At 44.2% G+C, this 23391-nt stretch overlaps 2 protein-coding genes across 5 annotated transcripts in view; both read right to left on the bottom strand.

Annotated features, from left to right (window-relative positions):
* Positions 1–2703: 2703 nt before the first annotated feature.
* Positions 2704–10823, bottom strand: KLHL11 (kelch like family member 11). The gene is made up of 2 exons (XM_036269154.1): positions 10260–10823; positions 2704–4481 (listed from the first exon to the last, which is right to left on the bottom strand). Exons 1-2 carry the CDS (start codon positions 10802–10804, stop codon positions 2900–2902), a joined length of 2127 nt encoding a protein of 708 aa, XP_036125047.1. The 5' UTR covers positions 10805–10823; the 3' UTR covers positions 2704–2899.
* Positions 10824–12133: 1310 nt separating this feature from the next.
* ACLY (ATP citrate lyase) overlaps positions 12134–23391 on the bottom strand; it is a 45777-nt gene continuing 34519 nt past the window's right edge. For 2 of the 4 annotated variants that reach the window (XM_036268020.1, XM_036268018.1), the window contains 9 exons: positions 22736–22863; positions 22036–22129; positions 18769–18923; positions 17004–17154; positions 16696–16839; positions 14729–14842; positions 14285–14367; positions 13752–13828; positions 12157–13120 (listed from right to left, as the gene is read on the bottom strand). In XM_036268020.1, the coding sequence (XP_036123913.1) occupies positions 13026–13120; positions 13752–13828; positions 14285–14367; positions 14729–14842; positions 16696–16839; positions 17004–17154; positions 18769–18923; positions 22036–22129; positions 22736–22863 (1041 nt within the window). In that variant the 3' untranslated portion in view covers positions 12157–13025. Of the gene's footprint in view, positions 13121–13751; positions 13829–14284; positions 14368–14728; positions 14843–16695; positions 16840–17003; positions 17155–18768; positions 18924–22035; positions 22130–22735; positions 22864–23391 lie in introns of all 4 variants that reach the window. The other 2 variants (XM_036268022.1, XM_036268019.1) reach the window with 2 other exon arrangements.

Below are 23391 nucleotides of genomic sequence, written 5' to 3' on the forward strand. Positions count from 1 at the left end.
AAATCTTCCATAAACACCGTCTTTCCAGCTCCAAACATCTGTTCTATATTTTAATAGTATTTAAATTTTTTTGGTCCCAGAAATACTACACAAAACCAGCTGATCAAAACAAAACTGATGTCAATAAGTTTTGAGGTTTGTTTTTTTTTTACCAAATATTTTTGAATTGACACAGCAAAAACTAAGATACCAAGATACACAAGACTAATCATGCAAATAACTGCAAGTGAGATACTTAAACACTAAGCTCATGACTGACATTCTCAATATATACCACTGATTTTTAAAAACAACCATGGCAAAGTAGGTATAGTTAAAAGATATCCATTTGAAATAGAAGTAGCTTCACCCTAAGTTTTGTATAATTGTTAGTTTTTATATAATCAATTCCTCTTTTCCTTCCACAAAACAATACCGAAAGCAACAACAAAAAGTTTGCTTAAATAGACATTGCCTTTTTAAAGCTGTATTTATAACTGCTTAAATTACTGAACACAATCTTTAAGTTTTCAACAAAAAGGACACCTCCCCAAGCCACTTTAGGTTCTTCATAATCTGAACCTTTCCAAATACGCCAGGAAGTTATTTCCAGTTTAAAATTTCAGAATGTCAGCCTTGAACAGATTTAAGCAAATCCGGTTTCTTTCCTGATTAACAAGTTAGTTAGGATATTTCAGAAACATAAGTTATTGATGTGAAATCACACGTGTGAATTCAAATATGAAAATTAGAACTTCAGTAGTCAGGAAAACCTGCACACATTATCATGCAAGGAAGGACTTACCCCTTCTTTTCACCCATGGCCTAGGCTGCCTGCTAAGTTAAAAAACAACAATTTCAATCAAGTTTTCAAAACCAGATTATACCTAAACCTTACAAGTTATATATAATTTCTGCCATATCATATGACAAAAAGACAACCCTCCAAATAAATTGGTGACTGTCTCAGAAAACTCTGAGACAAAAAAAAAGCCCCAAATCCCTACATCACACGCTTCTAGAAAGTGCCAGCACAGTGAGTTACTAAATTATTTAAACCACCAAGAAAAGGAAGTTTGCTCGCATAGTCTATCCGTGAGAAATGAGAACTTCATTCAATGAGCTTTTCTGTCTTACTTGCATAGATCTCTCACAACTAAGAATTAGCATGTCTCAGATTCCAATGGCTTTTATTAAAATAACTAGAAATACACAGAAATTGAGTCTAAATTAAATAGTTTTAAAACAGATTTCCAATTCATTTATTGAAAAACTGTCCCAGGCAGGGGTATCAATTTAGAAATTTCACAAAAGTTCTTAGTATAGAGTCCAAGGGCTAAACATTAATAGTCTTATAGCAAACTGAGAGCTAAAATTTCTGGATGTAGTTTTGTTTTTGATGTTTGATAACACTAATAAGGAGGTTAACTATAATAGAATAGAAAGGAAAAATTAATACACTTAGAATTCAACTTCTAGGACAATGTTCTGGAATGTCTAAGATAGTAGAGATATTTCGAAAGAAACGAAAAATATATATACTGGACTCACATTGCAAACAGTAAGAACAGGAATTACTGAGTGCTAAAATAGTCAACCTGAGTGCTAATTTGTATAAAGCTTGGGAATGTGTTAATAGAATCAGAAGAATGAATAAAAATAAAAAGATAACTACAACGATAAATTTTGAAGAGCCAGAATTATGCACGTAAATTTGATATTCTAGGCTCAGACAGTTTCAATTAAAGTACAGGACAACTGGGGAGTATTTGAAATCTTGCTCCCAGCATATGTGGTCAGTTTGGCTCAAATAAACTCTTACTAAAAAAAAAAAAAAGTCTAGGGTAACTTGATATAACATTATAACAATCGGGGCGAGAAATAAGGTTTTTCCTTACCAATATTTCTCTAAATTGTTATTTCCTTTCCATTTTGAAAAAAGTTTCTTTTAGAAAGGAATGAAGATTCTATTAAATATGCACTAGACCAAAATTTAAAATTGAAGGCATTGAGTGTCGATTGTCATAGGCATTATTTACACTCATTAACTTATCCTCAAATAAGCCTGCAACTCCTGAAAAAGTATTTTGAAATTTTTTAATGCCTTTGATTTCTCAGACTACATTAATAATACTTCTCGTCTCAGAGAAACAAATTTCATATATAATGTCCTCTGTATTCAATCAATCAGCTAAAGATCAATTCTTGTGCCAACTACCATCATTTCAGAGTGATGGCTTGAAGTTGATAACTCAGTTGGCTAAAGAAATGAAAAAATATTTTTAAAAAAAATGTATGAACCAATCACAAATTTCTCATTAGTCATCCCTTCTAGAAGGAAATAAAACAGCACTTCTAGATAAACAAAATGTCAATGCAAACATTCTAAAATCATCTTGCTGAAACATTGTGCTTTTTCCTTCAAATTTCAGTCCCACTATTGCACATACCTCTTGCAGATGAGGGCTCAATGCATAAATTCTGATCTTGTCAAAACAAACCGTTCAGAAAAAATGAAAAGGAATTATCAAGGTAAATGTGCAAATAAAATTGGTGCTTAAAGCATGTTCAAAACCCAAGTTCCTAAGACATAGGAGTTATAACTTCTTGGCAGAAAACCAGCCAAGTAACTATACCTGGTTTCCCCACTTGTCTTTAATAAGATTTTATTTAGCTAGCACATACACATACAAACCAAAGACAGAGACCAAAGGCAGAAAAAGATTGCAAGCTAACAAAAATTACCACGTACTGAATTGAGTTTCCCAGTCTTCCGTTTTTAACTATATTTCCTTTATAGGGGGCAATAATCAACTCAGGTAGAAAATAAGTTATCGACATACTTTTTCAAGTAACAGTCTGGATATCTTCAGCTCCATAAAACAGGTATAACTGTATTAAGCTGCATGTATTACAGAACCTAGCATTCGATCTGAGAGCTTGGCACTCGCCGCATGTTTAGGGCATGCCGATGTATTTCTTGCATCTGTCTGATCCGGTCCTTCTGCCACATTAAGTTTTGAGGCATAGGATATCTCTGTGTGCCATGCAAGTACCGGTAAGGGATTCTCACATGGCAAGCAGTGGCTCTACAACGAGGCTGCGGCATGGGAGGAAGCAGCATCCACCTTTTTCTCTCAGCACAATATCGGTAGGCTTCTTTCCGATACTGCTTGTCAATATCATCACTGTTTTTCCAGCCTCCAATAATGAAAACATCATCTTTGTAGTAGCAAATGGCTGCTCCTTCGATGCTTAGGACTTCTGGAGGTAAGCTTTCAAGGATCTCATCAGAAACTTGGCTGGCAATTTTTCTGACTGCCTCTTCATTTTCTAGAGAATAACTCTTAGGGCAGCATGATGCTGTCTGATAAAAGTTTGAATTGACCACGGACATTTGGAAAAAGCAGTAGTTGTCAATAAGTGGCAAAGATTTCACATCTTGCCACTGTCGAGTCTCTGTATCATAGCAAGTAATTACAGCCTTTAATCCATCTTCAGTGTCCCGGTCCACAGGAGTGCGAGCAGCAATGTACACAAACCGGTCTTCAATGGCTAGTGCTTTGACATCTCGAAGAATCTTTGGTGCTGATTCCAAGTTGTGCCACTTATCAATCTCGGGATTATAAACAGTAACATCTTTAAAGCCAGGACTAAAGTTGCCATGTCCTCCAATACTATAGAGCTTCCCTTTGACTTGTGTTAGCCCAAAAGAATGCTTCCTTGTCATCAGACTACAAACATGTTCCCATATATTAAAATTTGGGTTATATCTTTCCACAGTTTTAGCAAACCCTGGTTCCATTGATCCAGCAACATACACATGGGATTCTGTTACTGCAACTGCATGTCCATCCAGGTGATTATGAATATGGGGCAGGTTTACCCATCTGTCCTCATCAACAAAATATCCCACACATTCACTTAAATAGTCCCCTCCTTCTGACACGCCTCCAATGACCATGATCACGTCCATGTTTTGCCCATAGCGAGGTAATAACGAGACATGAGAAGCGGGGTGCTGGAATGTGCCTGACTGTATGTTCTCAGCTCTTAGAGCATGCCTCTCCACTGCATCAGCCACTAACTTGACACAAACTTCATTGTTAGCCACCAGCCTCTCTGGTTTGACATGTCGAGTAAGGTAAGTAGGTTTCATCTGGGACAATCTGAGCAATTTAAAAAGTTCTTCGAAGTATCTCTCCCTCTCTTCAGCATTTCTCTGAACCCACTTCAAAACTGTTTCAAAAAGAACCTCTTCAGAATCGACCGTAATTTCCAAATCTGACAGCCAGTCTCGAATAAGATGGAAAGGTAAAGTATAAAATTCCTCATCCTGAATTACTTTGTGGAAATTTCTCCGTATCATATCAGCAGCTTTCAGAGCAAGTTGGCTCAGGGTATACATGTGAGCTAAGCTATGAATGGCCACGCAATTAGAGAGATGAAGCTTTTTCTTGAGAAATTCTCCACAAAATTCCTTTAAACGAATTAATAGGAACCTAAAATCAAGAAAAAGAATAATTAATTTTCAAATATTTTATATGGCTGCATTTTGAGAGCATCTAAATTATATAATTTGAAATGGTACGCCTCACCTCACTAAATGCACAATATCTGAAAAAAGCAAATACTCTCAAATTAAAATGAATTATGCTGAAAAGTATGTTTATTTATTTACTTATTTATTTATTTTTTATTAGAAAGGAAAGGAGCAGCCATGTAGGAAATCTGAGGCTGTGCCTTTTGGGAGGGAGGGAGCTGAAAAGTATGTTTAAAAGCACATATAAGCCAGGCTGGTGTGGCTCAGTGGATTGAGTGTAGTCCCATGGACTGAGAGGACCCGTTCGATTCCCGGTCAGGGAACATGCCAGATTGTGAGCTGGATCCCCAGTAGAGGACGTGCAGGAGGCAGGTGACTGATGTTTCTCTCTAACATTGCTGTTTCTCTCTCTCTCTTTCTTCCTTTTTCTCTAAAAAATCAAAAAGCACATACAAGCCTGGCGGTGTGGCTCACTGGCTGAGCATTAACCCATGCACCAAGAGGTCGCCAGTTCGATTCCGGGTCAGGGCACATGCCCAGGTTGTGGGCTCAATCCCCAGTAGGGGGCATGCAGGAGGCAGCCGATGGATGTTTCTCACATCAATGTTTCTATCTCTCTCTCCCTTTCTCTCTATCTTAAAACATAAACAAAATAGTTTCAAACAAATCCATAAATCTGGCAGAATTCAGCCCTAAGCGTAGCCAATTTGAGACCACAGCTTTAAAAAGAGAATGCCCCCAGAACTAAGAACCCTTTTAAAGAAATCTTCACCCAAGGACATTTTTCCAAATATAGTTAGATAGAGTGGGAGGGGGAGAGAAAGAAGCATGGATGTGAGAGAGACATATTGACTGGCTGCCTATCGCACGACCCAGACCAGGGCCAGGGACGAACCACAACCGAGGTATGTGCCCTTGGCCGGAATCGAACCTGCAACTCTTGTGGTCCGCGGGCCAATGCTGTAACTGCTGAGCCAAACTGCTCAGGGCAGAACTGAGAACCTTAACAATATAAGTATGACTTTATCAGTCCAGGCCTCTCTAAGTCAGTAGTTATTTGTTATTATGGTTATTACAACTACTGTGAACCCCGAGAAAGAAGGTACCTACTAAGAAAGGGCTCCTGGTAGCTAACTGGGTTCTTTTTTTTTTTTTTATCCTCACCCGAGGACACTTTTGTATTTATCTTCAGATAGAGCAGGAGGGAGAGAGGAGGAAGAGAGAGAGAGAGAGAGAGAGAGAGAAACATTGACGTGAGAGAGACACATCAAGTGGTTGCCACCCACACGACCCCAACCAGGGCTGGAGACAAACTGCAACTGAGGTACATGCCCTTAGTGAGAACCAAACCCGGGTCTCTCTGGACTGCAGGCCGACACTCTAATCACTGAGCAAAACTGGACAGGGCTAGGTTCAAATTTTTAAAAAAACAGAGCCTAGCAGCCATTTCTACACAGGGGCCTCTCACTTCAGGAAGAGGCCTGCATTGAACTACAGCTGCACTGAACTGCCTGCCTGCCTGCCTTGTGTTTCTGCCATTTGAGCCAGCTCTTATAAAGGAGTTCCTGAAATTCAATTTCAACCAATAGGACTGAGGCTTTCCCCCATCCAATCATAGCTATGCAACTCCAGCCAACCAGAGTGGCTCTATTCTGACCAATCAGGATAGTGCCTTTTGGACCAATCAAACTGTGAGGATTTGGAGTCCTCATTTGCATGAGAACACACCAATCAGGGACCAGGGACAGGGACTTTTGTCCAAATAAGCCAGCTCTCCTCTGGCTCTGACAGCAGGCTTTTCTCTTCCACCAAAGACTGGGTATCCCTGGCTGAGCTGAAACACCAAAGATGTCTGAATGGAGCAGTGTGAAGCAGACCAGAACAGGCCAGAGCAGACTGGCAGAGAACACAGCAGAACAGTGCAGCTTGAGAAGCAGAGCAGACCTGTCTAGCTACAGAGGGGCCTGGCCCCAGGGCTGCCTCACAGCCCTGCTGTACCACAATTGAGTTGTTCCATAGGCCATGCTGTTTTCACAGCTGTGCTGTATGATTGAGCTGTTTGCACTGAATTCACCACACCCCAAATTGGGAATTCCTGTTGACAATGAATTGGTGCCAATGACTATCCACTATCGGACAACACTATCTAACAATGATATAAAGATGAGTAAGACAGGCTCCCTTCACCCTTTTCAGGGAACATACATCTTAGACATAAGACAAGGTGGAGTAGTAAGAGTTCTAGTAGCTCTCAAACATGTCTGGGTGTCAGGGTCACTACATTTCCAGGTGATCCACCCCCAGCTCCTAATTTTGGCAGGCACTCGGGGTAATTCTGACACATATTCCCTTGGACAAGTGTTTAGAAACACTGCTCTATGAAAACAAAAGCTAGCATAGACTAGGCATTTGCCATGTGATGGGCATCGAACACCGTGCTTCCTATTATTTACATTGTAAGTGCCCTACAATGTAGGTATGATTGACAGAGTATATTGGGGGCAGGTGAAGAGGGTGGTAGGGAGAGGGATCCTGCCTCAAAGCTGATGATAAGATTAGATGTGATGGTTGCAGGGCACTCAGAACAGTGCCTAACACAAGGCAGCTGCTCAACAGCTGACAGATGGAGAGAAATTAGTGTTTTAAGTAAATTGTCTGAGGTGTTCTCTCCTCTTCACCCCCACTCCCCAATAAAGCAGGGACAAATCTGAAAAACACAGGCTCATGTTACAGAAGCAAACAGCATGAGTGAGTACAATGACCCTTCTTCCCACCTCTCAGACTATAACTGTCCCACCTTGCCCCACTCCACCCTCTAATGGATGACCCAGTCTCACACTTAGAGAAAAGAGAAGCAATCAGGCAGAAACTTCATCTTCCCACCACCCAAACTGCCTACAGCTATACCCTATACTATGCCTTCCCAGTCCAACTTTTCCATTTTTAATATAGATTCTACCCCCTTCTTGGTTTTAAGAACATTGCTTCTGCAATTATTCCCCTGCTCCTGTAATATCAATTTCTCCTCTTCTACTGATTCATTTTTCATCAGTATATAAACATGCTCTAGTATCTCTTATCTTAGAGGGAGGACAAAAACAGATCTCCCTGGACTCATCTCCAAACATTTCCATGTGTATCATTTTTCTGATCCTCTTTTCTGAAAGTCTTGCAGCAAGACTTTACTTAAATGGCTCTTGTCACTGGCTGGGTAGTTCAGTTAGGGCACTGTCCTGATATGCCAAAGTTTCGGGTTCAAACTCTGGTCAGGGCACATACAAAAATCAACCAGTGGCCCTGGCCGGTTAGAACTTCGGCTTGCGGTCTGGAGAGACCCGGTTTGGGTCCTGCTAAGGGCACGTACCTTAGTTGCAGTTTGTCCCCAGCCCTGGTTGGGTCATGTGGGTGGCAACCACTCGATGTGTCCCTTTCACATCGATGTTTCTCTCTCACTCCCTCCCACTCTAGCTGAACAAAATATCGAAAAATGTTCTCGGATGAGGATAAAAAAAAAAAATCAACCAATGGTCCTGGCGGGTTTTGCTCAGCGGTTAGAGCATTGGCCCGTGGATGAGAGATCCTGGGTTCGGTTCCCGCTAAGGGCACGACACATACCTCCGTTGCAGTTTGTCCCCAGCCCCAGTTGGAGTCGTGTGGGTGGTGACCACTTGATGTGTCTCTCTCACATCGATGTTTCTCTCTCTCTCTTCATCTCTCTCTCTCCCACTCTATCTGAAGATAAATGCAAAAAAAAAAAAAATGTCCTCCGGTCAGGATTTAAAAAAAAAAAATCAACCAATGAATGCATAAATAAGTGGGACAACAAATCTCTTTCTTTTTTTTTCTCTCTCTCTCTCACACACACGCACACAAATCAATAAAATAAAATAAAATTTTTTTAATGGCTCTTGTAAATGCCATCAAAGACCTCTATTATGGCCAAATTCAATGATCACTTACGGCTGACAGAGCTGACATGATTGGCACCCTTTCGTTCTAGGCTTTCATAAAATCAGCCTTCTCTGCTGGTTCTTCTTTAATATTTTGAAAAACACCAGGACTCAGTCCTGCCTTTTTTTTCTATCTATCATCCAGTCCCATAGCTTTAATTATCATTTATATACTAATTTCCTCCCAATCTCTAGTTCTCAATGCTCTGATATCCTCCTGCCTACTCAGACCTCTCTTGAATCCAAACCAAACTCTTAATCTTCCCCCAAACTTGCTTTCCTGCAGTCTTCCATGTTAATAAATATCAACTCCATCTTTCCAATTGCTTGGGTCCAAAAACTAGCAGCCTTTCTCTTACACCCATCAAATTCATCTCCTCTATCTTCAAAATATATCTAGAATGGAAGCACTTATTACCTTTACGTCTCCCTCCTTGGTCCAAGTCTCTACCACCATTGCAACAATCTCCTAAACTAGTCTCTGCTTCCACTCTTGCAGCCCCTTCCCCACTGCCCCATCCTTTTTTCAACACAGCAGAATTCTTCAAATCAGAGTGCCTCATTAGTCTTCCGCAAACCTTCCCATGTCATTCAGAGTAAGAGTTCAAGTCCTTCCACAGGCCAACAAGGCCCTGTTACCACCCAGAGGCCTCTCCTACTCTCATTCAGCATCTCTGTGACCCAGCCACAATGGCCTCCTGCTGTTCTTTACTATCCAAATTCCACTTCATGGCCTTTACACCAACACTCTGATTCATCTTGTCTCCTTCGGTTCTTTGCAAAATGTTTTCTTTGTGAAGAATTCTCTATTTAATTTAAAAAATAGTTTCTCTTCATCAGCACTTTCTATATGTCCCCACCATGCTTTATTTTTCATCACAGCTATAACAATCACCCAACATGCTATTTCACTTATCTGTTGTCCATCTACTAATATGAGTGCAATAAGGAAGGGACTTTTGTCTGTTTTGTTGACCACTGAATTCCCAGCACCTTAGAACCCAGTGTCTGAACTGGTGCATAATAGGTACTCAATAGCTAATTGTTAAAATAATGTATCTGTAACATAATACAGCCTAAACAGGTTCCTCCCATCTCTATAAACCATTCACCTGCCTCCTAACCAGTCTCTGGTGCATCCATTCCTGCCCACCTGCAATCCACTTTCCATGCAGCAGAATCACCTTTTAAAATATTTAAATCAGATAATCTCTTTACCCAGTTTCTCATCACCCAGTAAAATCCAAACTCCTTATTCCAACGCATTCCACACACCTATCTCCCCTTCACCCACTATATCCAGCCCCACTGGATTTTTCCATTTTAGTTCTTTTCTAAACCAAACTGGATCTTGCCTGAGGGCCTCTGCGCTATCTGCCTGGAATGTTCATTCCTCATCTTTGTTGTTGAGAAGTCGGTTTAAATGTCACCTCCGGAGAAAGCCCGCCCTTCCTCAGCCCATCTTCCCCTTCATTCCTTTTTAACGTCAATACAGCACTTACAACATGCGGACTTTTCACTGCCTTTGTTCCTCCACCTGGAATGTGAACTCCCTCAGGGCCAGTAGCCTTTCACCTGACTGGCCAGTTGCATCCTCGGTGCCCAGCGCACAAGCTGCCCCGCAGCACACAGCAGGCACCCAGTAAATATCACACGGATGCATTTCCTCAGGGTTCACTCGAACTCAGCCGTAGGTACTGCCCTCCCCGCCTTGCCTTCTCCTGCGCCATCCTTTGGACGCGGCCCCTGGGAGGCCAGCATCTCCACTTCCCGCTCCCCCTGCCTACCTGTCGGCCAACTCCAGCACCTCGTGCACACTACCCGTGCTGACGCGGATGCGCCCGGTGTACATATATTCGATAACGGCTTCCACTGTGTCGGGTTCGGGCCCGGGCTCGGAGCTCCACTTGCGCATCTCCACCCGGCCGGAGCGGGACTCGGAGAACTGGCCGGAGAGCAGGGGAGTGAAGTACTCGGTGGCGGCGGCCAGCACCGAGCGGTGGGCCCGGAACTCGCGGCCTCCGGCACCGCCGAAGCACAAGGTAATGTCGCAGAAGAGGCCCTGGCGGCGCTGCTCGTTCTGCCTCCACGACAGCTCCGAGCAGTGCGAGCTGCACTCGAAATCCTCGGCTTCTGGGCCTGGATCGCCCCCGCTCGCCTCCATGGCAGATAAGCCAGGCCCAGGCCCGAAGTCCACCGTCCCGCTGCCCCTGACTTCGGCAGCCAGCCCCGCCGAGCCGGCGGCGGCCGTCTCCATGCTCTCCATCTCGAGTACCTGCAGAGATGCAGCCGCGGCCGCTGCGGCCGCCGCCGCTACTGCCGCAGCCGCCATCTTGACGCCGCAGCGCCGGGCCGCCGAAGTCTCGGAACGATCCAGCCGTTCTGGTGCGACACAGAAGGATTCTGGGAATAAATAGTGGGCGCGGGGCGGAGCCGGCCGGCACCGGGGTCTGCGCACGCGCCGTCGCGCCCCCCGACCCCCTCCCACCTTGGGTAAGGGTCGACTGTACTGCTCTCCAGCCAGGAGGCCCGCTACTCACACGTCGGTAGAGGATGGCTTCTTTGTTGAGTAGCATGCTCTTCTTCGTGGGCATTTTGTAAAACAAAAGCCACCTTAGACCATCACCCACTGTTAGTGTCTTGTGTAGCAACACAGGATTTTTTTTTTAATCCTCACCTGTTTTACAGTGAGGAAGGGGGAGAGAGAGAAAGAGAGCCAGAGAAACATCAGTGTGAGAAAGAACATCCATTGGTTATCTCAACACACGCGGAACCGGATCACCTAGGTATGTGCCCTGACAGGGAATTGAACCTGCAGCTTTTCGGCATAGGGGTGGACATTCCAACCAAATGACACACACCAGCCAGGGCGGGATTTCTACTTAACATTTTTAAATGGTTTTGGAGTAAATTAAGAAAAGTCTTGAGACCGAGCCCCAATTTATGGATGAGTTGGGGTTGCAACTCATGAATGAGGGTGAGCAGGCTACTTATCTGTGAATTCATTATCTTCTAACAACAGTAATATTATCTGTGTTGGAAGATTGATGTGATTAAATGAGATGCTTGTTTTGCAGTTCTTGGCCTGCACAGCTATACTGTTCCCTGTATTAAGATGACCAAAAGCTACTTTTGGGTTTTAAGCAAGGGAGTGTTTAAAATGAGATGTTTTAAAAAATATCACTGGTAGCTGCATGGAGAATGGACTGTGAGGTGTCAAAAGTAGAAACAGATGCACAAGTTAGCACACCAGATATGGATCCATCAGAGGGATAAAGGGTAAATTGAATGGCGTCTTACTATGATTATTTTGCAGTATATACAAATACCAAATTATTAGGTTGTATGTCTGAAACTAATACATCATTTATATCTAAATTATATTTTAAAGGATAAATCAACAGGACTTGTCATGCAGATGGAGAAGTAAAGGATTCCCAAGTTGTTGGCTTGTGTATCTGGGTGGGTGGAGCTTTGGTTCTCATTCACTGAGAAAGAGGGAGGTACAGATTTAGGAGTGGGTGTTTTGTTTTTGGAAATAGTGTTTTGATTAATTACCTTAAAAAAAAAAAAAAAAGAGGCAGATTAACATTTTTAAGACTACATGTATAATTATTAGAAAGTACAGTTCAAAGGACTACAGATGAAAGGGTATGGATGACATGAGACAGCAGTAGGTATTCATTGTTACTATATAGTTTATTCAAACCAAACTATGATAATACGGAGAAGAGACTGAGGTCCCAGCTGCCCAGAATCTTTGTAGATTACAGATGCAAACTGGCTAGAGAGGAGTCCTTGGACCCACACTTCAGTAAAAGACAGACAAGTCAGTTGCATAAATCCAGAGAACATAAGACAGACATTTCACAGCTTTTTACTTTGCATTTCCATTTTAAACATATGTATGTTACAACTTTACATTTAAAATTACTACTCCACACATTTTGTGACAATGGCTAAGGATACAATGGTCTCAACCCCCTGAAATAAGCAGATTTTGGTCTGCAACATGGAACATTTCAGTGAGATACCAAACAAATCCTTAACACAGAACATACAAAAAGATCCTAAAAAGATCAGATTAATACAATGCTCTTTGTTATATGAGCAGGAAGAAAGGGAAGCGAAAACACAAGACATTAGGGATACTTTAAATGTATAGTATCTTGAGGTCTTAAAAGTTGCATTCCCTTCCTCCAAGGGAAAAATATTTTAATGGAAAAAAGAAAGCAACATCAGAAAGCCCTACAATGAGGAAAAACACTATCCTGACAGTGCTTAGATGCTTTTATGTAATAAATACAGGTAGCAGAGCAAATGTCACAAATATTGGCTGTTTTTATTTCTATGCTTATAAAAAAAAAAATATTAAGCTTCTTTGTGTGGACTGAACAGTGTTAGCCTGTGGGTGTTGGTCTTTGATGCCTGTACACCGGTGGCTGTTTACATTCCAGGCCCATCCTATAGCAAGCTCCAGTGCCAGCTGTCTGCACGCTACTTCCCAGGGGAGGAGTTGACTTCTCTTGACTGCAACAGGGTTCCTGGCTCAGTTACATGCTCATGTGTTCCGGAAGAACATATGAAATATCATCCCATGGGTGACGATACAGCCCCTGCTTCAGCCTCTTCTGATCAAGATAGTGTCCTAAAATGGAGCAAATTGTATTTTTTTAAGAGTTGGTGGATTTGTTCAAGTTTGGTGAAGGAAAAAGGATAAGGAAGGGAAATCTTTCTAATATAAAAAGTTAGATACAAAGAAATGGGGAAGTAAATCCAGATCCATTCCATAGGTAGATGTCAGGCTTGGTTAAATAAAAAAAAAGGTAACTTTGATTTAATTGTATTTTCCTAGGTTTGCAAACGAGGTCATTTCCAAGACAAAGGAACAAAGGAGGAAGTGAAAGTAAGGAAAGAAGGATTAGGAACAATGATTAAGTCAATGTGACATCTCTTTTGTAGAAACTCACCACATAAATTAAGTGGTGTAGCTGGAGCATGGGGGCAGGGGGAACAGTGTGGCTGAGAGGATTGCCTGTCCTCCCATGGACTGAGAGGTCCAGGTTTGATTTCCTTGTCAGGGCACATGCCCAGGTTGTGAGCATGATTCTCCAGTAGGGGGCGTTTGTGGGAGGCAGATAATTGATGTTTCTCTCTCACATCCATGTTTCAGTCTCTCTTTCCCTTCGTCTCTCTCTGAGAGAAATAAATCAATAAAAACACATTAAAAAAAAAAAAAACAATAACCCATATTAAAAACTCTTAAAACAATAACTCACCAATGAAGCCCATACTCCTTCCCAACACAAAGATGCCATTGAGGGCTCCAATGTCAATATATTCATCAGCTTCTTCCCTGCAACACACAATCAACATGTAATTTTGTTTTCTTTTTAACCCTGAGTATATGTTGTCACTGATTTTAGAGAGAGGGAAGGGGTGGGGGGAGACTGGTTCCCTCCCCTATGCACCCTGACCAAGAATCAAACCTGCAACCTTTCATGGGATGATGCTCCAACCCACTAAGCTACACCGGCCAGGTCTCAACATGTAGTTTTAAAATGGCTCACAACTGCCCTCTTCCCCACAGACTGTACAACCTCTGCCCAGGAGTGAGAAGCTAGCTGTCTCTGATTTCAAAGCAGAATAGAGGCGTGCTCCGGGTGGAAGGAGGAGAGATAGTTTTCGTTCTTTTTTATACTTCTCCATAGTTTCTCAATCCTCTATGATGAGCATGCACTGCTTTCAGAGTTGGGAGGGAACAACAACAATCAATAAACATTATGAAGAAGGAAAGGGCTGCAATGCTCACCGAGTAAAGGACCCACAGTTTCTAAGCATGTCTACAAACGCAACTCCAATGAAGCCATCTACATTCAGGATAAGATTTGGTTTCTGGGAAGGCAAAATATTCAAAGCATTTATCATTATTTCTCATTTTGTAATTTTTCACTACTACTACTACACTACACATTCTGATCACCATTTAAAAACCTCCTACCAAAGCATCCCAGGTAGTTAGAAGAGACTGTCTTACTGAGTTCAAACCCCACTGTCTAGCAAAGGACTCAACGCCTAGCTGACACTTAGTACATGTGTGTTGAACTTAGTTATGCAACAGAAATAAAGATTTCCAGAAAACCAGGTTGAATTTTAGCTACACAATCAAAAGGTAACAACTTGGCTGTTGTCTCATTTCCCCCAAGTAATTCACCCAAAACTGTGATTTGGGAATTAGGGACATTTTCTTTTTTACCTTTGAGGTGGTAATCTTTTCCACTTCCAGCGCATAGTCGAGCAGGGGGGTGGCAGGGAAGTGCTGTTTGACATAATCTTTGAGGATCTGCACTCGCATGTCTGGGTTGTTTATCTAGAAAGTGACTCAAAGTTACAGAGGAATACACTCTAACACTGCTGCTGTTAAGGAATATGTTGTGCTCATGTTGCAAGCAGATACACTGTACATTTCATGTCCAGGTTGTGTTCTAGGGACCAGATCCACATGTATGATTGATTCCATGTAGCACAGATTATGACACTGGGGCTTAAGGTTTTTCAAGTCCTCTCAGATTTCATTTGGGCCTCAAAGCAGCCTTTTAGGTTCTCTCTTTTAAGCTACAAACAAGGAACTAAGGTTTGGAGATGTTGAGTTAGCCATGGGTCCTACCATGTTAAGCAGCAGGGGGCTGGGATTAACCACTCTTTAGCCATAAGTCTTAGGTTCTAGCTACTAGCCATGCTGCCCACTAGCTCAGCAGCTGGTCAAGCTGTGACAAAGTTCCACACTAAGCAAGCACCCCTAAAATTTTAGGAAATACTCTGGACCTGCAATGAATAGAGAGGAATCACCGGTTCAAAGACCCACACTAAGCACTAATCTGTCAGTGGGGGAGTGAGAGGGGTGAGGCACATGCCAAAACCCAATGCCACCAGGACCTCCTGCCTCAGCAGAGACATGCTAGGTCAGTGCAGACTCTGGAAAGGAAGGAGCCTGAAAGACTGAGTGTGGCAGTGAAAGTGGCCTTGCACCGTGAATTGCAGAGGTGCTATCTGTTTGGGAGCTGGGGGTGGCTGAGCAAGGTTCTGCAAAACCTGCACGATTCCCTCAGAACTAACCAGCTCCCCTGGTTCCAGTGCAGTCAGTCCTTGTTGATCAGGCAACCTCTGGAGGTCTACCCAGAGCTGGCCAAGCATCTGAATGCCTGGAAGGGGGTGTTCTGTGTCATACATGTGACCCGCTTGTTTTCTTCTTTATATTTCTCTGTATTTTCTAAGTCCTCTATACTGAGCATGCATTGCTTTTACAGTTGTGAGGAAACAAAAACCAGTGTTAGGAAGAAAAGGGCTGCAAAGCTCACCAAGTGAAGGACCCCTGGAGTCATAAAGCCCGTCTAAACCAGCAGAGTGACTGACTGAGGTTTCTAGAGCTACAGAGCCAAGACCCAAGGCAAAGGGGTCTGCAGTCGTCCCTCGCCACTTCGCGCTTTGACCTTTGCGGCTTCACTCTATCACGGTTTTCTCAAATAGAATACTATACTATATTTGAAAAAACCGCGAGAGTGAAGCCATGGAAGTCGTAGCGCGAAGTGGTGAGAGACGACTGTATATAAAGAGTCCTACTTCGTGGAAATTCATTTATCATGGTAGAGTCTGGAACTGATTAACTGCAATAAACAAGTGCCGACTGTATTGCTTTTCCAGTGAAGTCAGACTTAACCATATGACTTTCATTGGCCAATGGAATTCTAGTGAAAGTGAGCTGTACCAAGCAAAAGCTTTCAGAGCTTTCAGTGATTCGGCCATGACTGTTTTCCCAGACAGGAGCTGCTTCTTCAGTGTAGGTGACAGAACAGAGCAGCAGGCAACCTGCAGTGGATTGAGGGTGAATAAGAAACAAACCTTTGCTGCTGCAAGCCATTAAGATTTTTGGAGTGTGTGTTACTGCAGCATGCAGCTAGGCCTCAGGTGACTGATATGTCCCCTTAACCCTGACCTCAGTCCTTTCTCCAGTAAGGTTCACAGAATAAATTTCCAGCTCATCATATTTTCACACCAGAACTGAACACAACAAAAACTGTTTAAAGACAACATATATTATAACATTGGCATCTGTCAACACATCCAAAGCTTTGCATGTTGGAGTCAAGAGCCTGGGTGTTCTCAACTAATCTGATGCTCTCTTGTCCCCATTTACCCAGTCTTTTAAGGAGAACAACAACTTACCGACTTCACTCGGTGACCGATGCCCATGATCAGTTTTCCTTCTTTCTTCATCTTGTTCACAAATTCCATGGGGATAATGCCACTGTCAAAAGCTTTGCTGAACATCTTGGCTGCTGCATCCAGGGCACCCCCAAATCGGTCCCCCTGTAGGAGAAGCAAGCCCATGTTGCCCTGAGCTATGAGTCTCCTTCAACTCTGCAGAACAATCTGAACAACCCTGACTCCTTCTAGGACCCTGCTGTAGCCAAGCAGCATGGTGCCAAAGCCCAGTGTCCCTGCTGCGTACCTCCCAGGATGACAATACTCACAATGGTGAGCAGCCCCGAGGTGAGGCTGGAGACCAGGTCCTTCCCAGCCCGAGCACAGATAATGGTGTTATGAGCCCCAGACACTGCTGGCCCGTGATCAGCCGTCACCATCAGGCACATCTCAATGAACTGGCAGGAATACTTGGGTAACCTAGAGGAGGGTGAGTGAAGGGACAGGGAAAGGAGGGTGGAAACAATGGTGAGCTGCTGAACAGGAGTTACACTGACAAAGCCATGCTCCTACTCTCTCCCCTCTCCCTAAACAAGTCACTCAAATTCAAGAAAGGCAGCAACCTGCCAGTCCAGGTCTGATACTATCATACAACTCCAGGGTAAAACCTCCAGATTCTTGAGCAGCTCTGGACTTTGCTGATAACAAATACTGCTTTTAAATAGTTAGCAACCAGGGTTTGAAATCTCTTCTTTAGTCAGTAGTTATCAGCACGAGTTGCTGTGACAGGCCTGTATTTGTGGCTGCCCTCTATGGACCAGACAGAGAAGAGGTGAGATCCCTGTTGTTTTCACAGTGTAGGAGGCCCTAGGCCTCCAGTGTTCATCCTACCAACTGTGATTAAGAATGAAGTCTGGCCCTGGTCGGTTTGGCTCAGTGGTTAGAGTGCTGGCCTACAGACCAAAGGGTCATGGGTTCAATTCCCGGTCAAGGGCATGTGCCTAGGTCGCAGTTTGACCCCCAACCCCACTGGGGGTCATGCGGGAGGCAACCAATCGATGTGTCTTTCTTACATGGATGTGTTTGTGTGTGTGTGTCTCTCTCTCCCTCTCTCCCTCCTACTCTATCTAAAAAGCAATGGAAAATATCCTTGGGTGAGGAAAAAAAAAAAGCATGTAGTATGGAGACATGGGGATGCAAGAACAGAGTGAAACCTGCTCTTGTAACTCAGATGTTACTGCTCATAAACATTTCCCAGGAAGGGCCCAAAACAGGACCAAGACCCACCTCTCTCCAGGTGGGGGGATGACACAAACCTGCCCAAGCCAGCACCAAGCCAGGGCTCTGCCCAGCTGTCAGTCCCAGGGGATGGCTAAGCGTGGGAGTTGCAGAGAAAAACAATTTTTTTCTCACATTCAGGCTGACGATAGAAAGTACTTTATGCCTGTTTAGCAACTCTACCACCCTGCACTCTTTAAGCTACCAGATCTGTCCAGATCTCCCCTGCTAACCCTCACCTTTCTCTCAGGAGGCATGCATTTACTCCATCCCTTATCTTTATAAGTTCCCAAAGGAAGGGGGCTGATCCAAGATTCCTGATTAAGGCATGCTTTCTATTTCTCTTGGTTTATTTTTTTTATTTTATTTTTTTAATCCTCACCCGAGGACATTTTTCCATTTTTCACTCAGATAGAGTGGGAAGGAGAGAGAGGAAGAGAGAGAAACATCGATGTGAAAGGGACACATCGAGTGGCCGCCACCCACACGACCCAACCAGGGCCGGGGACAAACTGCAGCCAAGGTACATGCCCTTAGCGGGAACCGAACCCGGGTCTCTATGGACCGCAGGCTGACGCTCTAACCACTGAGCCAAACCGGCCAGGGCTATTTCTCTTGGTTTAGACTGGCCTTTCTGTCCTTGGAAGGCATAGGATCAGCTTGTGTTTCTTTTCTCTAGCCTTACAATTGATCTGTGGCCATAAAGACTGACTAACCCTGGACTATTCTGCAAGGCTGCCCATCCCGCTCCCTTCAGGGGAAAATCATTAACTCCAGTTTGCAGAGCCCTACCAACTTCTGCCTTCCACACCTCACCTTCTCTGGAACCAAAGGAGACCAAGGACCCCGCCGATGCCCATCTCTTCTTTGAAGACCTCAGTGATGGGCATGCCTGCGTAGATGAGTTCCTGTCCCCGCTCATCGCAGATGCTGGTCATGAATGAGGCAGGTTTGCGGATCAAGCCCAGCTCCTGAGCAGAGATAGGGGCAGAGGCAAGCAGCGCTATGGTGACCACAGATATTTTTCCTGGACTTCCCCCACCACTTGTGCTCTCAGAACCACTGCTACAGGAATGTCTTCAAATTCTGGTGGCCATGTATTTGGGAACAGCTTCCACCATGGTGGGTTCGGGCCTGGGCTTGGAGCTCCACTTGCACATCTCCACCCAGGCTGACAAACTCCTTCCGAGAAAGAAGTGCAAAGCCCCCCCCTCTTTTATCCTCACCTGAGGACATTTTTGCATTTATCTTCAGACAGAGCAGGAGGGAGAGAGGGAGGAAGAGAGAGAGAGAAACATCGATGTGAGAGAGACACATCGAGTGGCTGCCACCCAAACGACCCCAACCGGGGCCGAGGACAAATTGCAACTGAGGTACATGCCCTTAGTGGGAACCGAACCCAGGACTCTGGTCCACAGGCCAACGCTCTAACCGCTGAGCCAAACCGGCCAGGGCAGCAAAGGCCCTTTGACTGGATCGTTCCAGGTGTAGAAAACAGGAGTGCCACACACAGGGCACCCGCTCAGCCTCAGCACCGTTCTGTTCTTTACTGAGCTTTATGAGGCCAGGCAGTTTACCTCCACGGGTTCACTCTAACCTCACAAAGGAGAATCATTCCTCATGTTTAGCAGAGGAAATGAACTTTAGAGTGGCTCAGTAATGGTCATCTGGCTAAGAAATGGAAGAATAAATCCAAAGAAAAAACTTAAACACTTCACATTCAGCTGCCACCCCCACCAAAATGTAATGGGAGGCACATGGCTATGAATATGGGGATCCCCTCAAGATATCTTTTACCCAGGGGAGGGGACTGAGCTCCTGAGTCTCCCATTTCCTGAGTTGGGGCACACAGGGGTATCATCAGCCAACATTGTCCAAGCCTATTTCTTCAAAGATCCCCTATGAACTTTGATTAAAAATGCTTAAAAAAATTTTTTTTCCTTTATTGATTTGAGAGAGAGGAAGTGAGAGGGACAGAGGTAGAAACATTGATGAGCAAAAAAACATCAACTGGCCACCTCCTGCATGCCCCTCAGTGGGAATCGGGCCCACAACCTGGGCATGTGCCCTGACTGGGAATCAAACTGGTGACCTCTTGGTGCATAGGTCGACGCTCAACCACTGAGCCATGCTGGCTGGACTAAAAATTGCTTTTAACTTACGTTTTCATTACATGAATACATTCTCCTTTTTAAAAATTTAAAACAGAACTGATCAAGTTATATCGCCTTTGACCTCCACCCCATCTCAGTTTTCTGCCTTAGTGTTTGTTAGTTTAGTGGACGTCTTTCTGGGCCTTTCTTTTTCCACTTTTATTTACATGCACACACAAACACATGGAGAATATACAACACCGTTTTGAGTGCACATAGTTTTTATAACCACAAGATATACTGTGTTTACTCGACGAACTTGAGCTCTATAAACGTCGGCACACACATCCCCTTATCTGCTGCATAGTTATCCCATCATATGACAATCCATCACTGAGCTATCCCTTCACTGACAACTATCAACTAGAAGAATATTCTTGAACATGTTCTTTATTTGTATATGTAAGCATTTCTCTGAAGTAGTTTCCTAGACCTGGAATTGCTGGGCCACAAGGTATGAGCACTTTTAAGTAAGATTCAGAGTTCCCAACTGCCTTTCAGAAAGGCTGTGTCAGTTTCCACTCCTACCAACAATGAATGAATGCAGCAGTTTCCTCACACCCACACAAACACAGCATATTACCAAAGAATTTTTTAAAATCTTTGCTGGCCTGATAGGAAAAAACTGGTATCACAGTTTTTTTAATCCTCACCTGAGAATGTGTTTTTAATGATTTTATTTATTTATTTTTTTTTTTTTATCCTCACCCGAGGATATTTTTCCATTTTTTTGTAGAGATAGAGTGGGAGAGAGAGAGAGGAAGGGAGAGAGAGAGAGAGAGAGAGAAACATCGACGTGAAGGGACACATCGAGTGGCTGCCACCCGCTCGACCAACCAGGGCCGGGGACAAACTGCAACCGAAGTACGTGCCCTTAGCGGGAACCGAACCCGGGTCTCTCCAGACCGCAGGCCGACGCTCTAACCGCTGAGCCAAACTGGCCAGGGCGTGTTTTTAATGATTTTAGAGAGAGGGAGGGAGAGAGAGAGAAACATTGATCAGTTGCCTCCCGTACATGCCCCAACAAAGGGTCAAACCAGAAACCTAGGTATATGCCCTGACTGGGAGTTGAATTTAAAAACTTTCGGTGTATAGGATGAAGCCACAACGAACTGAGCCACCCAGCCAGGGTGTTATCCCAGTTTTTATTTTGGTTCCTTTTATAATGAGTGAGGCTGAGGGCTTCTTACTTCTCAAAGGCCCTTTCCTATCCATTTTTCTAATTGGGTCTTTTTAAAATTGATTTCTAAGGTTTTTATTTGTTTGTTTTTTTATCCTCACCTGAGGACATTTTTCCATGTTTTGTTCAGACAGAGTGGGGAGAGAGAGAGAGAAACATCAACGTGAAAGGGACACATCGAGTGGCTGCCTCTGGCACGACCCAACCAGGGCTGGGGACAAACTGCAACTAAGGTACATGCCCTTAGCGGGAACCAAATCCGGGTCTCTCTGGACCGCAGGCCAACACTCCAACCGCTGAGCCAAATTAGCTCTTTATCCATGCCCCTTAGACAAAAAGGGAGAGTAGACAATCTACTTCACCCTGAAACCTCTTACGAAGCATAGACAACTTGAGGGGATTGCCCCGCCTCCATTTCCAGGTCAGGCCACCCACTTGTGGGAGACACCCACTACCTTCTGCCCTCTTGGGCCCTGCATTTGTTTTATCCATTGGTCAGAATGGGCCACCTCACAAGCTCCAGCACACAGAGGGAGATAGAATCCAAGAGTCCAACCTATTTTCTCCTGAGCTCTTGGGAAGCCTCCCCTGGGGGGTGTGGTTTGGAGCACACAGCAGAGATCACAAGGCTGCTCTAACTACTAGGGCAGGTCTGGTTTCTAAGGATTCAAGGCACCTCACCTCACACTCCAGCACCTTGGCCCCCAAATCTCCCTTGCCCACACCATTAGGGACATACACGGCACCTACCCTGGCCCACGAGTAGTCCATCGGCACTGTCGGGGGAGGCACCTCCTGAGCAGGTACAATGACACCTTTGTTGACGAGATCATCGTACACAGACCTGGGAGATAGGGAAAGGGCAGGAGAAGAGAAATACCCATGTGGATTTTCTTCTTCTGGGCTCTTCTGAGCCATCCCAAGAATACTGTTCCATCTAAGCCAAACACTTTAGGTTTTCCTCTCTGTATCCCCTTCTTGTCAGTGACCTACTCTTACTAGTTAGATTCCCAAGAACTAAATGAAAACAGATTCTGGCCAAGACTCCCCTACCACCTCTGAATGGGGCTTTATAGAAAACTGAATATGGAGGCCAGGTAAGGGCAAAGAGGAAGAATGGGAAGAGAGAATAGAATATCAATAACTCTTTATCCATCAATTAGGGTAACACTTTCTAAATGTTTCTATGATCATCTCTCATTTATGGCCAGCCAAGTAGGAAGGTTAAGAAACTGAACATGCTTTGTTTAATACCAACCTGAATGGCCTGTAACTGCTGTTTCTACAAACAAAATAAAACAAAAGCCAAAGAGAAAAAGGTTTTGGACTATCCACACAGCGGCTGCGATGGACCAGGAACACCAGACACCTCCATGTTAGAGAGGCTGCTGACCTCAGGAGTGATTTGGAAAGGGAGGAGGCGCTGACAATCCACCCAAAGTTCACTTACTGGATGATTTCTCCAAGTTCATCGAAGCTCCAGGGCACAAACACTCCTGCCTCCTTCAAAGCCTGGTTCTTGGCTACTGCAGTTTCAGAAGCCTGGTTGGCACAAGCTCCAGCGTGGCCAAATTGTACCTGGAAGGCAGAGGACAGAGGTGTGACTGAGCTTGTTAGCCCCTGAGAGGGAACAAAGGCTCCTGGGAAATGTCAGCACTCATTATAGTCCAGATCCTGCTAAACACTCTTCATAAATCATGTCCTCCAGCCCCAGCCCCAGGCAGGCTCACCGAACAGGTATGAGGGAGGACTCATTTTATAGATGAGGACGCTGGAGCACCAAGACGTCCCGGAGCTCACGTTCAAGGTCACACAGCTGGTGTGCATTGGAGCTAGGCTACAAAGCCGGGCAGCCCAGCTCCCCAAACCCTTCATTTGGCTTCCCCTGGGGCAGTGGTTGGGGGAGGGATAGGGGTTAGTGGTGAGACATGAAGTTACAAACTGGCAACCTGAGGCTGAAGTGAGCTCACAGACATAATCTGTCCTGCACACACTTTTTGTAAAACAGGTACCAATATTAAAAAACAGATTTTATGTAAAAATACAAATTCCCAGCTTCTTTGAAAGTCAGATTTTGCACCCTAGGCCTGTATTCCCACATAGCAA

The sequence above is a fragment of the Molossus molossus genome, unplaced genomic scaffold (assembly GCF_014108415.1).
Source record: "Molossus molossus isolate mMolMol1 unplaced genomic scaffold, mMolMol1.p scaffold_m16_p_19, whole genome shotgun sequence".
Classification (NCBI taxonomy): Eukaryota; Metazoa; Chordata; class Mammalia; order Chiroptera; family Molossidae; genus Molossus; species Molossus molossus.

What these genes read in the sequence shown, in the direction of transcription:
- KLHL11 (XM_036269154.1), bottom strand. Translation starts at nt 10,804, where the DNA reads ATGGCGGCTGCGGCAGTAGCGGCGGCGGCCGCAGCGGCCGCGGCTGCA. An exon ending in GTGCTGGAGTTGGCCGACAG is followed by an intron (nt 4,482 to 10,259) that starts GTAGGCAGGGGG and finishes TCTTGATTTTAG; the next exon opens with GTTCCTATTAATTCGTTTAA.